This window comes from Ranitomeya variabilis, chromosome 5 (genome assembly GCF_051348905.1).
Source record: "Ranitomeya variabilis isolate aRanVar5 chromosome 5, aRanVar5.hap1, whole genome shotgun sequence".
Classification (NCBI taxonomy): Eukaryota; Metazoa; Chordata; class Amphibia; order Anura; family Dendrobatidae; genus Ranitomeya; species Ranitomeya variabilis.
The window spans coordinates 363,527,679-363,546,145 of record NC_135236.1 but is presented as its reverse complement, the minus strand read 5'-3'; the positions used below and the strand labels follow the sequence as shown (position 1 = coordinate 363,546,145).

The 18,467-nt window shown below is 43.9% G+C and overlaps 1 protein-coding gene across 2 annotated transcripts in view; it reads right to left on the bottom strand.

Annotated features, from left to right (window-relative positions):
• The window catches only part of LOC143776020 (protein kinase C delta type-like), a 31,297-nt gene that overhangs the window by 4,031 nt on the left and 8,799 nt on the right, over window positions 1-18,467 (bottom strand). For both annotated transcript variants that reach the window (XM_077264901.1, XM_077264902.1), the window contains exons 2-5: window positions 3,308-3,582; window positions 1,610-1,701; window positions 1,356-1,418; window positions 530-668 (exon numbers count right to left, since the gene is read on the bottom strand). In XM_077264901.1, the coding sequence (XP_077121016.1) occupies window positions 530-668; window positions 1,356-1,418; window positions 1,610-1,701; window positions 3,308-3,582 (569 nt within the window). The remainder of the gene's footprint in view (window positions 1-529; window positions 669-1,355; window positions 1,419-1,609; window positions 1,702-3,307; window positions 3,583-18,467) is intronic.

The following is an 18,467-nucleotide window of genomic DNA, read 5'->3' as shown; positions in this document are numbered from 1 at the left end:
ACTGGTCCTCCCATTTGGTGATTTGTGGGGTTCATAGCAGTGAAGCCCCCAGAGGTGACACATTTTTCACCTGTTCTGGGGATGGGTGATATATTGACAGTCCTTTAAAGGGGTTTTCCAGTACTTTTATATTGAGGACCAGAACAGGTCATCAATATAAGATCAGTGGGGACAACACACGGCAGTCTCACTGATTAGCTGTTATAACCTCCGCCGGTGGTTGGATATAACCAGTAAACAGACTTCACAGATCCGCTCACTGGTTAATGGTGGCTGCTGGGTACTATAAATTAGCCCCTACTGAAGTGAACACAGGCTAATCTGCAGTCCTCAGTACTGACCACTAAACACTACAGAGGTGCACATTCTGCTCTGGTTACGTCAGGTTGCTGTCACAGGTAAGAACAGCTAATCAGTGGGATCGAACCCCCATGCATTTATATTGATGAATCAGCCTAAATAAAGCTCATCAACGTGAAAGTATCCCCAAAAAATACATTAAATACTAAACAAAAAATTCTATTCTCACCTCAGGCGCCATGTAACCCTCGGTTCCAGCGAAACCGGTGGCTGTTTGGTCTCCGTGCATGTTGTCAAGTGCAAGACCGTAATCCGTGATCTTAATATGGCCCGTCTCAGCCACCAGGATGTTCTCGGGCTTTAGGTCTCTGTGAGAAAAATTAAAGTAACCTGAGTATAAAGTAAGTGATCTTCTTATATCTGTGGTGATGTGATGACATTTGTGAATACACATATTTTCTCTGTTCTTCCTGTACCACTGTAGGGAATACTGTATGACATGTGACGGCCGCTCATCTGCAGCTTCCTGACAGTGATACCAGACAGGATGACTAGACACAGATGCAGGGCATCAGTCTGCATGTCTCCAGAATGGAGGGAGTGGAGCTAAGCTTTAAGGGCCCGTGTACATGATATTTTCAATCCGAATGCGATCCAACAAAACATCGGATAGCGCTCGGACCAATGTTATTTTATGGGGCCGTGTACTTGTCAGATATTTTCCTCGAACTGATTGCAGCATGCCCATGTTGGATCCAATTATCGGATCACACTTGGCTATGCAAGTCAATGAATCCATGGTAAACATCGGACTGCACTTAGATGACATCTTAGTGCAGTCCGATTTTAATGAACTGAAAGAATGGAGAAGATGGAGAATTGTTTTTTTTCCGTCTTCACCTCATCTGAAAAAATCAGATCACACTATGATCAAATTCTGTTCAGAGTGTAATCAAAGTGCGATTTCCATACTGGTCCGAATTCTGTTAGAGGAGAGATTCGAGAGATTAGATTAGATACGCTGGTGTGACCCGGCCTCACACTGACTAATTTACCTGTGGATGACGCCCTCAGAGTGGAGGAACTGGATCCCACACACCAGTTCGGCGGCATAGAATCTGACAAAGAGAAAGTGAATAAGTATCAGATCCCATAGATGGTAAACGTGGGAATTCTTACTAGTCAGTAGGAGCATTATTCTATATTATTCCACTCATAGGACAATTTTCTATCAATTTGGCAGTCTGCCGTCATGTAGAGTGACTGCTGACTTTTCTTCTGAGACCGGACAACTCTTTTAACACAGTACCTGGCATTGGTGATGTCAAGCGGCCCTTTCATGTGTAGAAGTTGGTAAAAGTTCCCCCAGCTGATGTATTCCATGCCAAGGAAAATATTCATCTGTAACATGGAACATGTGCACTTATTATACAGGAAGGACAAATACACATTTCACTACTTGAAGGGGTTTTCCATCCAAGAAACTTATAGAATATCGCTAAGATATGTAGTCACGCCATAAAAAGTTGGTTTATCTGCTGTGACCCTTAAAGTTCTAAACAATGATATATAATATAATAATAAATGTATAACGTTTTGTTTCAGCCGATGTTTGGGAATTATTATTTTTCTTTTAATTATAGACATAGGCCCAGATTCGCCATTTGCATTTTTTAATCACTTTCCTTTTTGGTCTTGGGGCATTTGTTGTCATTTTTGGTGCCAAATTTTTCAAAGTGGCTCTCACAATTCAATAATTTGGTGTAAAGTTAGAAATGGTCTTTTTTCTGCCTTGAACTGTTTTGGCCACTTTTTGGCCCCTAAAATCAGACATTTTGCAAATTGGCCCAAAAATTTAGTCAAAAAGCTGGCACATTAAAAAGATGCACCAAAGGGGACTGGAATGAAGATTGCGTCACATTTGTGAGTTTTTAGAAAAACAGAATTGATGAATCAGGTGAAAAAAATCTGAATTCACTAAACTCTGCCCACAAATTGGGAAAAAATAAAAATCAGATGAGCTCATACAAAATAGACTATATAACATAATGAATTGGGTGCAAACAAAAATGCTCAAAAACGCACAAAACCAGGCAGAAACCAGATGCAATGACAATGATGAACCAAGGCCATAATGTCATCTTTCTGCTTTGTATAGAGCTGCTATGATTCCCACTTCCATAAAGTGGAGTAAAAGATTGTTATAAAGTCTTATTTACTCCCAAATAATACTAATGTAAAGTGCAGGTTATGCAGAAAAACCAGCTATGCTCTAGTAACAACACAAAAGTAATGGGTCTTGTAAAACAGCAACACAAAAAGTTTTTTTTTTTTAGTGTGCTAAAGTAGCCAAACAAAAAAAATCATATAAGTCTGGTTTGGCCATAATCATGAAGACCCAGAGAATAACGTTAACTTATAATGTAAGGGCTATAAAACCCCCCTGAACAATAGCAAACTTGCTATTTTTTCAATCCAAACGCAAACAAATGAATAAATGTTATCCAATACGATATGTGCACTCTGAAATGGTGCAACTAAAAATACAACACTTCATGCAAAATTAGATATAGATCAGCTGTAGTGAGAGAGGAAGAGAAAAGTTAAAGCTTTTAGACTGTGGAGATGAAAACACAAAATGATAATTGCTGTCTTAAAGCCTATGCTGCTTCTTTATGGGGTTAAAGGGGTTGTTCAGGTGAGGAAAATGACTTGCTTTTCTTCCAGAAAGAAGTGTTGCCTGCCCATGAGCTGTGCCCGGTATTTCAGCTCAGCCACAATCAAGACTATAATGTTCCTATCCTTAGAATAGGTCTTTAATATCAGATTTGTGGGGTCCGATCAGACGTTACCATCTCCACTAAAAGCCAGATGTAAACATTGTACAGAGCAAACAAGGTTTAGTGGTCGCTCCCAGGTTCTGCAGGACAGCTCGTATTCAGAAGAATAGGTCACCAACATCAAAGAAGTGGCCAAACCTTGTAGCGCTCAGTAGTCACAATTATACCTTCGTCTGGAATCCGAAGTCTGCGTGGACGAGAAAAGGGCTTCCAGATGCCAGGTGAAGAACTCGCCTCTCCACCATGACATCCAGACTGTCACCTACGGCTAGCAGTAATCTTTTGCTGATGATTTTAACTGCAAATTCTTGTCCGGTTAAAGTGTCTTCCGCCATCAGGACCTTTCCAAAGCTTCCAAATCCAAGCACATGGTGGAATAATAATCTCTCCTTGATGGAATGAGAGCTTGTGCTGGAGCTTGATGGCCGAACACCGCTGCATCCTATCAGGGGCGATAAATGCCAAATATCACAATAAATCTAACATTTACATGGCATTATTCACACTGAGGAAATCCTCTGTTCTAAGTAAAGCCTGTACTTAATTGTATAAATTGTGCTAATGGATTTTATTCATAAGCAACTTAGTATTCATGTAATCAATCTTGCATGGTTTTGTCTGTTAAAAAGGAGAAGTGATAAAATGACATGGCTGTTTATAAGGTTTATCAGTATGAACATTTAAAGGGTTTTTCGATAATGACACTTATCACAAGAAACAAATCGCATGGATTTTACCAAAACTTTTGATTTACAGTGAATTTATTTTCCGCTAATTCAATTTCTTTTATTAAGCTCATGGGTAATGGGGTATGGACAGACTTCCAAAGTAAGGTAAAATGTAGGAAAAAATGACCCAAAAAACTGATACTCACAGAGACATTCAGGGTCTACTCCCAACCTAGTGTGAAAATCCCTGAGCTGTCAATGCACAGTGATGGTAAGTAGAGGTGTTGAGTATCATACGGGGGACAGCGAGCAGCAGAGACATTTGTTTTTTTAACCTTTTGCGACTCTCATGATCACTAGAACAGGACGCCTGCTGTCGACCAGTGAGGAGCGGATTGATGATGAAATATGCATATGCTATTTCCAACACAATATTTATAGGACTGACGGAAACAGCAAAGTGCTATAGTTTTCTTCTGGAAACTCTAGATGGAAGATCTGAAAAGATGCCTAACAATGTTGTACCCCTATGATAGGGCTTTACCAGCAGTTTATTGTTAATCTGGTGCACAGCGTTATCTACAAATGCTTTCTGAGCACTCTCTAACACCAGTCATCTGGACAAACATCTGGACAGGCATCTGGTCTGGCATCTGGAAGGATACTACAACTGTCACTAAACAGCAGAGGTCTGGTAAAGCCCTCACTGCACAATGTCAATAGCATTTCAGTGTAACTAAATTCCCAAAAATCGTGAGCAATGTACACCAGATTAAAGCAACATTTTCTCAGTCACGATTCTGCTAAAACTTTATATTTGCAGACAAACCTGCTGACAGACTCCTTTTTAGAAAATCACTCCAGCTATTTTTTTTTCCATATGTAAAGATTATTCACCAATAATATTCAAGCTGTTTAACCAGTTTACAATCAGGCTGCTTCCCCCCATTCCTGACCAGACATATTTTTAGGGTTTATCATACATACGCTTTTAAGGGCTCTATAAGAATGTTCTCACTTAGATATTCAAAAGTTTTGCCTTTTTTTGGAAATATTGCCCCCTCTAACATCAATGACCGCTTGAAGTCTTTTGTGGTAGTTGTGGATGAGGTTCTTTATTTTCTCAGATGGTACAGCTGCCTGCTTTTCTTGGCAAAAAGCCTCCAGTTCCTGTAAATTCCTGGGCTTTCTAGCATGAACTGCACGCTTGAGATCTCCCCAGAGTGGCTCAATGATATTGAGGTCAGGAGACTGAGATGGCCACTCCAGAACCTTCATTTTGTTCTGTTGTAGCCAATGACAGGTTGGTTTGGTCTTGTGTTTTGGATCATTGTCATGTTGGAACATCCAAGTACGTCCCATGCGCAGCTTCCGGGCTGATGATTGCAAATTTGCCTCCAGTATTTGCTGATATCGTGCTACATTCATATTTTCTTCAACTTTGACCGTTTCCTGTGTCTTTATAGCTCACACATTCCCAGTCTCCGTGCTTAACAGTAGGAATGTTCCTTTAATCATAGGCCTTGTTGGCCTCTCTCCAAATGTAACGTTTATAGTTGTGGCCAAAAAGCTCATTTTGGTCTCATCACTCCAAATTACCTTGTTCCAGAAGTTTTGAGACTCGTCTCTGTGTTTTTTGCCTATTGTAGGCAAGATACTTTGTGGCATTTGTGCAGTAATGGCTTTCTTCTGACAACTCGACAATGCAGCCCATTTTTCTTCAAGTGCCTCCTTATTGAGCGTCTTGAAACAGCCACACCGCTAGTTTTCAGACAGTCCAGTATTTCAGCTGAGGTTAATTGTCGGTTTTTCTTTGCATCCCGAACAGTTTTCCTGGCAGTTGGGGACAAAATTTTTGTTGGTCTACGTGACCATGGTTTTGTTTTAACAGAGCCCCTGATTTTCCTCTTATTAATTACAGTTTGAACGCTGCTGACTGGCATTATCAATTGGATATCTTTTTGTATCCCGTTCCTGTTTTATACAGTTCAACTACCTTTTCCCGTAGATCCGTTGACCATTCTTTTGCTTTCCCCATGACTCACATGAAAGATGCAAGAGTCTGTCTAGATCAGAAACTCACTCAGCTTTTATGCACACACACTGATTACAAGCAAACAGTTCACAGGTGAGGATGTTACCTTTATTAGCCATTCAAACCCATTTGTGTCAACTTCTGTGCATGTTATCAGGCCAAAATCACCAGGGTATGTGAATATTTGATCAGGGTCATTTGGATGTTTTGGGTTGTCATTATGATTTAAAAAGAGAAAAGAGAAGTTTGACCTGAGCTAGACAGTATGATGGATTTTCTATGCTGCTGTCAAGCTTAGATCAGGAGAGCCGAGAGCCAGTATGAGTTTTACGATGTGATTCTCGCACGAGAAATACGGTAGTCTGTCTCTGCCCTGTATGGCTTCCTCCAACCACTAACTATGAGTGGAAAAAAGTTTTGGTGTTATCATTCATATTCTCTGAAAAAAGGCCAAGAAAGCAAAAATTCTGCCGGGGTATGTAAACTTTTGAGCACAATTATACTGGCCAACTCCTACTCCCATCAGCATTAGGTGGTTTTAATTAGCTGGTCCCTTCCTACCCAATATATTGTAGCCTTTTTAGTCCAGTAGAGGTACGCCTTGACGATGGCTGTTGGCCTCACATATATTAGCCAACTTATGCGCTAAGTACCTTCTTTTCACTGTAATTTTTCTATAGCAATATTGCAGTTCCATTTTTTTCCAATATGCGTAAAGGTGCGGCTATATTTTCTCTTTGAAATATTGTCTTCGCAGGCACCTGTACAAACTAGTTTGGATGTGCTGGTGATTTTTTTTGTTTGGCTCTGTATGACAGCCTACTCCCCACCCTACAGCTTCACGATCTTATGCAAGCTGCTTACACTTCACTGACATTTTAGGACGTCATTGCAGAGTAATCATTAGGCTGCCCAGAAATGTATTATCTGGGTGTCATCCAGAAGTACTTTATTTCACTCCACCTTAGTTATATCTATACATCCTCCCTTCATTATAGGGAATCGGGTCATGTGATCTCCAGTCCGACAACTATTCCAGTACATGCACTAATGTGTTGACAGAAACGCACAATATTGCTGCATTTTTTAATCAGATTATCCTCACTCATTAGTATGGGTGAAATCTACATTAAAAATACAGAAAGAATTGACATGATGCATATTTAAATCTGCACCAAGTCTGCAACTCACAAATAAGCAACGTGTGCATGACATGTCAAGATTGTCATTCATTTTGCTGGCATCAGGAAACCCTTCAGGTTTTGTGACAAATCTGCACTGAAAAAAACGCAGCAAAAACACAAAATATCCAGAGCTGCCAGCAGGAATTTCAGGGCCCAAAATGGCAAAATTTTCAGGCCTCTCTTGAGATTCCACCCAGGCTCCACCCCAGCTCCTTCAATCCTCGAACCTTGCACAGTGCCACCACCCACTCTAGGAAAAACTCCACTTCTGCACCACGTCCTCACCAATCACACATTAACAGTTCCCATCGAATAAAATATCACATACATAGCCAGCAGCACCACGACAAGGTAGGTTATTTTAACAGGTCCCTAGTCTACTCTAACCTATTAAACATTTCTTATAATATCTGATACTCTTTTAAGGTATATATTTTTTTCATTATTCTTTAGGGAATGTGTCACATACATTTTTTAAAATGATCAACAATACTACATACAAGGATCTAATACCGTCACACCCTGGCCGGACCACATATTACTTCCCCATAGTGATCGAATATTACCACATACAAGGAACAAATACTGTCAGACCGTGACCAGACCACATATTAACACCACATAGCGACCGAATAATGCCACATGCAAGAAACAAATACTGCCACGCCATGACCAGACCACATATTACCATCAAATAGTGACTGAATAATGCCACATACATGGACAAATACCATCACACAATGGCTGGACCACATATTACCATCACATAGTGAATCAATAATACCACATACAAGGAACAAATACCATCATACTCATCTTGGCCCCATGTGTCTTCCCATACTACCTCTGCAGCGCCCCAGAGTCCTGGTCGTTGCAGTACTGTGGCTCCGCCACTAAGGGGAGCTATGGTACGTCTGATGGCACTGAAGGAGTTCATCTGATCAGGTATCACAGACACCAATACATTTCACCGCCGGGCCTCTAGGGGGAGCTAAGGGTTCTATTTACTAGGCCACTCTCCACACACTGGTAAAACTGGGGGTCAGGCAGGAAGTTAGACAGAAAGTTGACTGGATGGGAACCAGGCAACACCTTGTGGCAGAGGGTGTTGCGGGAGAAGATTCAGTAGGGTCCCTGTCAGGGGTGGGATCCTGACAGGGGCTTGGCAACTTGAGCGAACGTAAAGGGACCGTGCCTGCACAGTATAGCGGCGGTGCCCAAGAAGGGACTGGAAGCGAGATAGATTGTGCTGAGTGAGAAACGAGATCAAAGCAACAAGGAGAATACCAGTAGGGGTCGTGCTGTAAGACCGAGGCAACATCCTACTGAGGCGCAACAACCGGTGGCCGGAACGCCGAAGGAAGTATTTCTACATAGAGCTTCAGGCAATACTTCGAACCTACGGCAGGACAGTCAGTCTCAGGCGGGCTGTCTCACCTAAATCACCTATGCAGTCTTGGGGGGCAACTTGTGGAGAGGGGCGACACTAGGGTCCCGGAAGAGCTCCGAGCCTACCCGTCAAACGGGTGCCGTCCTGACCGCAACATCAGGGAGGGACGGAGATTAGTAGAAGATCATCTAATCGAGTTGTGAGGGAACTTAAGAAACAGACACAACAGTTGTGGGGACTTTCCGTAAGCACAGCAGGGAAGGACCGCAACACATAGCGCTAGAAGGAAGGCACAGATTTCCACCTGTTAAGGGAACTCTGGAGGTGCCATTGGACCGGCCGGACTTGCGCAGCCTGGTGATCTGGATTCCGGACTGAGGACCCAGAGATCTACAGTAAAGAGGTAAAGAGACTGCAACCTGGTGTCCTCGTTATTTGCTGCACCGCACCACTGCATCACATCATCCACCACCACTATTCATCTACTGTACGTCGCCTTCCCACCAGCAGGGTCACGGGCCGGGCCTAGCCACCATGACAACCCCAGAGCAGAGACTCTAGAAGCCCGGTATCGGGTACCCCTTGGCCCTGCGGCGGGGTGGGGGCGCTTCAACTTGGCGTCACGAACAGGATCTACTTAAGCCTGAAGAATCAGGTCATGTGTGCCTTGGAACTGTGATTTACTGTGCTTGGACTGTACTTTATTGAAAAGACTGTGTGCTGCCATTACTACAAGGATTGCCGCCAAAACCGCCGCCATTGCAGCGCTGAGGAGAAGCGCAGGAGAAGAAGAGGGGCGTGGAGTGGGCGTAGACAAGCTGGAGAGCGCGAAAGACAATGGCTGCCCAGTCTAAATATTCCTGCCCCTTGAGGACGTGTCCGTCAGCAGCCGAGATCCGCCTCCTGATTCTCAATGGTGGGCGGAGACAGAGAAAACGAAACCGCCCACGAAGGAGAGAGCGGGAAAAGGACCAGGAAGAAGAAGCGAGCAACATGGAGGACGCCATGGCCAGCCGCCCGGAGCCGGAGCGTGGGGTCGGAGCCGAGGACTCCCCCAGCTACCCGGAGAGGCACCGCAGCCAGACCTCCACAGTTGACGCTGACCTTCTGCAGACCGGAGCGGACAAGCTGATCCACCAACCCCGGCGGATGCAGCTGAGCACTGAGGCCGGGTGGAAGAAGACCATCATCGGGAGCCTCGCCAGACGTCTGTCGGCAGCCTCGTCTGGTCCGGAGCAAGGAAGAAGTTCCAGCGCTCCGAAGCCAGAAAGCAAGGCCCTGCCGGAAAGCGAGGTACTGCAAGCAGAGATGACAGCGTCGCAGCACAAGGCCCTGCAACCAGCGCTACAGGCCGCAGTGGAGACGGAGCAGACCGGCACCGGAGGGACCGCATCTGAAGCAGGTATGAAGGACGACCCTGCCCTGACGATTGACACCACTCCAGTGACTGCTAGTGCCAAAGCTGCTGACTCCGTTCCAGTGACTGATCTTGCAGCAGCCGCTACCTCTGCTGCAACAAATGCCCCTACTCAAGCTGCGCAGACCTCCATCGCTGCACATGATTTAACTGTACATGCAAGACGGATTAACGGAGTTTGTCCAGCTCTGGGTGCAACCCTGGACCTCAGTTTGCCCAGGCCAAGAAGGGTTAAGTGCCAGGTGCAGCCCTGGAAGCCGTCCAACTAAACCTCGGAAACCTGAAACTGTAAATAGTTAACTGTTTATTTCCTTGCTGTTTGCTGCTAAAACCCGTCCTGGGTTAACTCTTAAAGGGATCCCTTTGTTTATCCGGGATCCCTATTGCTTTTTATTTTTGCTTTCACTTTCATTTTTGCTTTTTGTTCCACAATGTTATAAAAACTGCTGAATCATGAACAGTGCATGATACAAACTTCTTGTAAATAGTTTGCACCTTCTTAAGGGCGCTCCCTACTGGTTTTACTTAAAGAGAGACTCTTTGCGAAGATACCGCACCAGAGCCTTTGCTGAGTATGGACTGGTAGCCTGAGAAGATATGCTACCTCGTAAAGACTTGATCCCCTCTTAAAGGGGATGTTCATCTGTGTACTTATGAGTAATACTGCCTTAGAACAGTAAAGTGATAATGATGCTTTGAAAGAAAATGATACTGTTTACATGTAGAAGTTATATGTATTGAACTAGTTAATTGTAAAAGAAATGCCGATAATGTTCAGTAGAAGAAAGTGTGAAAGCTGAAAGAAGGGTGCAGTAGGCCCGTTGGGGTAGACAGAGTGTCCTGCATAGTTGTTGGCAAGAAAGTAAAGATAGAAGTTAATGCTCTAAGAAAATGTTGATAATGTTGATAGAAAATGAGGATAGAAGGTAAACCCTGAGTCCTCCTAGGAGCCATATGAAGATGGCTCAGTGTAATAAACTGAAAGTATGTTATGTTCTATACTATGTATAGTAGTTGAAAAGACAGAAGGCTCGGGCTGAAAGGAGCGGTCCTGTAAGAAAGGAGAGGCAGTAGGTCTGGCGCCGTTAGGACAGGCGGTCCTGCAGATTTAAAGAAGGAGAATGTAAAAGTTAAATTGCCTTTTAATGTGATTATAAGAAGGTCTTTAGTGGATTTAGAGTGTACGTCCTTTAAAGGCAATGTTAAATTATTGTTCAAGAATTTGTACTAAGTAGAATACCCGGTTGGGTAAGAGAAGTTATTTATAGCCTGTTGCTGTGATATTTAACCATGTTTTGTAACGTTCAAGTGTCCGCACCTCCCATAAAGGGAAGCTCTGTTCAAGTATACTTATTGTTATTGCACTCAACTAATTGCATGTCTTTTTGCTAACTTGTATTGTTGTTTTCTTCCCAGTCCCGGAGTACTGGATTTAACCGGGGGGGAGTGCAGCGCCCCAGAGTCCTGGTCGTTGCAGTACTGTGGCTCCGCCACTAAGGGGAGCTATGGTACGTCTGATGGCACTGAAGGAGTTCATCTGATCAGGTATCACAGACACCAATACATTTCACCGCCGGGCCTCTAGGGGGAGCTAAGGGTTCTATTTACTAGGCCACTCTCCACACACTGGTAAAACTGGGGGTCAGGCAGGAAGTTAGACAGAAAGTTGACTGGATGGGAACCAGGCAACACCTTGTGGCAGAGGGTGTTGCGGGAGAAGATTCAGTAGGGTCCCTGTCAGGGGTGGGATCCTGACAGGGGCTTGGCAACTTGAGCGAACGTAAAGGGACCGTGCCTGCACAGTATAGCGGCGGTGCCCAAGAAGGGACTGGAAGCGAGATAGATTGTGCTGAGTGAGAAACGAGATCAAAGCAACAAGGAGAATACCAGTAGGGGTCGTGCTGTAAGACCGAGGCAACATCCTACTGAGGCGCAACAACCGGTGGCCGGAACGCCGAAGGAAGTATTTCTACATAGAGCTTCAGGCAATACTTCGAACCTACGGCAGGACAGTCAGTCTCAGGTGGGCTGTCTCACCTAAATCACCTATGCAGTCTTGGGGGGCAACTTGTGGAGAGGGGCGACACTAGGGTCCCGGAAGAGCTCCGAGCCTACCCGTCAAACGGGTGCCGTCCTGACCGCAAAATCAGGGAGGGACGTAGATTAGTAGAAGATCATCTAATCGAGTTGTGAGGGAACTTAAGAAACAGACACAACAGTTGTGGGGACTTTCCGTAAGCACAGCAGGGAAGGACCGCAACACATAGCGCTAGAAGGAAGGCACAGATTTCCACCTGTTAAGGGAACTCTGGAGGTGCCATTGGACCGGCCGGACTTGCGCAGCCTGGTGATCTGGATTCCGGACTGAGGACCCAGAGATCTACAGTAAAGAGGTAAAGAGACTGCAACCTGGTGTCCTCGTTATTTGCTGCACCGCACCACTGCATCACATCATCCACCACCACTATTCATCTACTGTACGTCACCTTCCCACCAGCAGGGTCACGGGCCGGGCCTAGCCACCGTGACAACCCCAGAGCAGAGACTCTAGAAGCCCGGTATCGGGTACCCCTCGGCCCTGCGGCGGGGTGGGGGCGCTTCACCTCCATATATGTCCTCTCATCCTGCCCCATATATGTCCTCTCATCCTTCCCCCATATATGTCCTCTCACTCTACCCCATATACAACCCCTGGCAAAACTTATGTAATCACCGGCCTCTGGGGATGTTCATTCAGTTGTTTAATTTTGTAGAAAAAAAGCAGGTCACAGACATGGCACAAAACTAAAGTCATTTCAAATGCCAACTTTCTGGCTTTAAGAAACACTAAAAGAAATCAAGAACAAAAAATGTGCTAGTCAGTAATGGTTACTTTTTTTAACCAAGCATAGAGGAAAAATTATGGCATCACTCAATTCTGAGGGAAACTTTATGGAATCACCCTGTAAACTTTCATAACCAAAGCTAACACCTGCATCAAATTAGATCTGCTTGTTAGTCTAGTCTGCATCTTAAAAGGAGTGATCACACCTTGAAGAGTTGTTGCTCCAAGTGAACTGACATGAACTCCAACACCAGAGATGTCAATTGAAACAAAGGAGAGGATTATCAAACTCTTAAAAGAGGGTAAATCATCACGCAATGTTGCAAAAGATGTTGGTTGTTCACAGTCAGCCGTGTCTAAAATCTGGACCAAATACAAACAACATGGGAAGGTAGTTAAAGGCAAATATACTGGTAGACCAAGGAAGACATCAAAGCATCAAGACTGGAAACTTAAAGCAATTATGTCTCCAAAACAGGAAATGCACAAAAAAAAAACATGAGGAACGAATGGGTGGAAACTGCAGTCAACGTCTGTGACTGAACTGTAAGAAACCGCCTAAAGGAAATGGGATTTACATACAGAAAAGCTAAATGAAAGCCATCATTAACACCTAAACAGAAAAAAAACAAGGTTACAATGGGCTAAGGAAAAGCAATCATGGACTGTAGATGACTGGATGAATGTCATATTCAGTGATGAATTGCGAATCTGCATTGGGCAAAGTGATGATGCTGGAACTTTTGTTTGGTGCCGTTCCAATGAGATTTATAAAGGTGACTGCCTGAAGAGAACATGCAAATTTCCACAGTCATTGATGATATCGGGCTGCATGACAGGTGAAGGCACTGGGGAGATGGCTGTCATTACATCTTCAATAAATGCACAAGTTTATGTTGATATTTTGGGCACTTTTCTTATCCCATCAATTGAAAAGGATGTTTGGGGATGATAAAATCATTTTTCAAGATGATAATGCATCCTGCCATAGAGCACAAACTGTGAAAACATTCCTTGAAAAAATACACATAAGGTCAATGTCATGGCCTGCAAATAGTATGGATCTCAATCCAATTGAAAATCTTTGGTGGAAGTTGAAGAAAATGGTCCATGACAAGGCTCCAATCTGCAAAGCTGATCTGGCAACAGCAATCAGAGAAAGTTGGAGCCAGATTGATGAAGAGTACTGTTTGACACTCATTAAGTCCATGCCTCAGAGACTGCAAGCTGTTATAAAAGCCAGAGGTGGTGCAACAAAATACTAGTGATGTTTTGGAGTGTTTTTTTGTTTGTTTATTTTTCATGAGTCCATAATTTTTTCCTCAGAATTGAGTGACTCCATAATTTTTCCCTATGATTGGTTAAAAAAGTAACCATTACTGACTACCACGTTTTTTGTTCTTGATTTCTTTTAGTGTTTCTTAAAGCCAGAAAGTTGCCATTTGAAATTACTTTAGTTTTCCGCCATGTCTGTGATCTGCTTTTTTTTCTACAAAATTAAACAACGGAATGAACATCCTCCAAGGCCGGCGATCACATAATTTTTGCCAGGGGTTGTATATGCTCTTATCCTGCCCCATATATGTCCTTTCATCCTGCCTCCATATATGCCCTCTCATCCTGCCTCTATATATGTCCTCTCATCCTAACTCCATATATGTCCTCTCATCCTGCCTCCATATATGCCCTCTCACTCTGCACCATATATATCGTCTTATCCTGGCCCATATATGTCCTTTCATCCTGCCTCTATATGTGTCCTCTCATCCTGCCTCCAGATCTGTCCTCTCACTCTGCCCTATATATATCCTATTATCCTGCCCCATATATGTCGTCTTATCCTGCCCCCATATATGTCCTCTCATCCTGCCTCCATATATGCCCTCTCATCCTGCCTCTATATATGTCCTCTCATCCTTCCTCCATATATGTCCTCTCATCCTGCCTCCATATATGCCCTCTCATCCTGCCTCCATATATGTCCTCTCATCCTGCCTCAATATATGTCCTCTCATCCTGCCTCCATATATGTCCTCTCATCCTGCCTCCATATATGTCCTCTCATCCTGCCCCCATATATGACCTCTCATCCTGCCCCATATATGTCCTCTCATACTGCCCCATATATGTCGTCTTATCCTGCCCCCATATATGTCCTTTCATCCTGCCTCCATATATGCCCTCTCATCCTGCCTCTATATATGTCCTCTCATCCTTCCTCCATATATGTCCTCTCATCCTGCCTCCATATATGCCCTCTCATCCTGCCTCCATATATGTCCTCTCGTCCTGCCTCAATATATGTCCTCTCATCCTGCCTCCATATATGTCCTCTCATCCTGCCTCCATATATGTCCTCTCATCCTTCCTCAATATATGTCCTCTCATCCTGCCTCCATATATGTCCTCTCATCCTGCCTCCATATATGTCCTCTCACTGTGCCCCATACAGTTAGGTCCATATATATTTGGACAGAGACAACATTTTTCTAATTTTGGTTATAGACATTACCACAATGAATTTTAAACAAAACAATTCAGATGCAGTTGAAGTTCACAATTTTAGCTTTCATTTTAGGTTATCCACATTAAAATTGGATGAAGGGTTTAGGAGTTTCAGCTCCTTAACATGTGCCACCCTGTTTTTAAAGGGACCAAAAGTAATTGGACAGATTAAATAATTTTAAATAAAATGTTCATTTCTAGTACTTGGTTGAAAACCCTTTGTTGGCAATGACTGCCTGAAGTCTTGAACTCATGGACATCACCAGACGCTGTGTTTCCTCCTTTTTGATGCTCTGCCAGGCCTTCACTGCGGTGGTTTTCAGTTGCTGTTTGTTTGTGGGCCTTTCTGTCTGAAGTTTAGTCTTTAACAAGTGAAATGCATGCTCAATTGGGTTGAGATCAGGTGACTGACTTGGCCATTCAAGAATATTCCACTTCTTTGATTTAATAAACTCCTGGGTTGCTTTGGCTTTATGTTTTTGGTCATTGTCCATCTGTAGTATGAAACGATGACCAATCAGTTTGGCTGCATTTGGCTGGATCTGAGCACACAGTATGGCTCTGAATACCTCAGAATTCATTCGGCTGCTTCTGTCCTGTGTCACATCATCAATAAACACTAGTGACCCAGTGCCACTGGCAGCCATGCATGCCCAAGCCATCACACTGCCTCCGCCGTGTTTTACATATGATGTGGTATGCTTTGGATCATAAGCTGTACCACGCCTTCGCCATGCTTTTCTCTTTCCATCATTTTGGTAGAGGTTGATCTTGGTTTCATCTGTCCAAAAAATGTTCTTCCAGAACTGTGCTGGCTTTTTTAGATGTTTTTTTTAGCAAAGTCCAGTCTAGCCTTTTTATTCTTGATGCTTATGAGTGGCTTGCACCGTGCAGTGAACCCTCTGTATTTACTTTCATGCAGTCTTCTCTTTATGGTAGATTTGGATATTGATACGCCGACCTCCTGGAGAGTGTTGTTCACTTGGTTGGCTGTTGTGAAGGGGTTTCTCTTCACCATGGAGCTTATTCTGCGATCATCCACCACTATTGTCTTCCGTGGACGCCCAGGTCTTTTTGCATTGATGAGCTCACCAGTGCTTTCTTTCTTTCTCAGGATGTACCAAACTGTAGATTTTGCCACTCCTAATATTGTAGCAATTTCTCGGATGTTTTTTTTTTCTGTTTTCACAGCTTAAGGATGGCTTGTTTCACCTGCATGGAGAGCTCCTTTGACCGCATGTTTACTTCACAGCAAAACCTTCCAAATGCAAGCACCACACATCAAATGAACTCCAGGCCTTTTATCTTCTTAATTGAGAATGACAAAGCGAAGGGAATGCCCACACCTGTCCATGAAATAGCCTTGGAGTCAATTGTCCAATTACTTTTGGTCCCTTTAAAAACAGGGTGGCACATGTTAAGGAGCTGAAACGCCTAAACCCTTCACCCAATTTTAATGTGGATACCCTCAAATGAAAGCTGAAAGTCTGAACTTCAACTGCATCTGAATTGTTTTGTTTAAAATTAATTGTGGTAATGTCTATAGCCAAAATTAGAAAAATGTTTTCTCTGTCCAAATATATATGGACCTAACTGTATATATCCTCTTATCCTGCCCCATATATGTCCTCTCATCCTGCCCCATATATGTCCTCTCACTCTGCACCATATATATCCTCTTATCCTGGCCCATATATGTCCTTTCATCCTGCCTCTATATGTGTCCTCTCATCATGCCTCCAGATCTGTCCTCTCACTCTGCCCCATATATATCCTATTATCCTGCCCCATATATGTCCACTTATCCTGCCCCATATATGTCCTCTCATACTGCCCCATATACACTCACTGGCCACTTTATTAGGTACACCTGTCCAACTTCTTGTTAACACTTAATTTCTAATCAGCCAATCACATGGCGGCAACTCAGTGCATTTAGGCATGTAGACATGGTCAAGACAATCTCCTGCAGTTCAAACCGAGCATCAGTATGGGGAAGAAAGGTGATTTGAGTGCCTTTGAACGTGGCATGGTTGTTGGTGCCAGAAGGGCTTGTCTGAGTATTTCAGAAACTGCTGATCTACTGGGATTTTCTCGCACAACCATCTCTAGGGTTTACAGAGAATGGTCCGAAAAAGAAAAAAAATCCAGTGAGCGGCAGTTCTGTGGGCGGAAATGCCTTGTTGATGCCAGAGGTCAGAGGAGAATGGGCAGACTGGTTCGAGCTGATAGAAAGGCAACAGTGACTCAAATCGCCACCCGTTACAACCAAGGTAGGCCTAAGAGCATCTCTGAACGCACAGTGCGTCGAACTTTGAGGCAGATGGGCTACAGCAGCAGAAGACCACACCGGGTACCACTCCTTTCAGCTAAGAACAGGAAACTGAGGCTACAATTTGTACAAGCTCATCGAAATTGGACAGTAGAAGATTGGAAAAACGTTGCTTGGTCTGATGAGTCTCGATTTCTGCTGTGACATTCGGATGGTAGGGTCAGAATTTGGCGTAAACAACATGAAAGCATGGATCCATCCTGCCTTGTATGGAGCATCTTTGGGATGTGCAGCCGACAAATCTGCGGCAACTGTGTGATGCCATCATGTCAATATGGACCAAAATCTCTGAGGAATGCTTCCAGCACCTTGTTGAATCTATGCCACGAAGAATTGAGGCAGTTCTGAAGGCAAAAGGGGGTCCAACCCGTTACTAGCATGGTGTACCTAATAAAGTGGCCGGTGAGTGTATGTCGTCTTATCCTGCCCCCATATATGTCCTCTCATCCTGCCTCCATATATGTCCTCTTTTCTTGCCCCCATATTTGTCCTCTCATCCTGTCCCCATATATGCCCATTCATCCTGTCCCATATATGTCCTCTTATCCTGCCCCATATTTGTCCTCTCATCCTGCCCCCATATATGTCCTCTTATCCTGCCCCTATATTTATCCTCTCATCCTGCCCCCATATATGACCTCTCATCCGGCCCCCATATATGTCCTCTCATCCTGCCCCCATATATGTCCTCTCATACTGCCCCATATATGTGGTCTTATCCTGCCCCCATATATGTCCTCTCATCCTGCCTCCATATATGTCCTCTTTTCTTGCACCCATATTTATCCTCTCATCCTGTCCCCATATATGCCCATTCATCCTCCCCCATATATGTCCTCTTATCCTGCCCCATATTTGTCCTCTCATCCTGCCCCCATATATGTCCTCTCATCCTGCCCCTATATTTATCCGCTCATCCTGCCCCCATATGTCCTCTCATCCTGCCCCCATATATGACCTCTCATTCTGCCC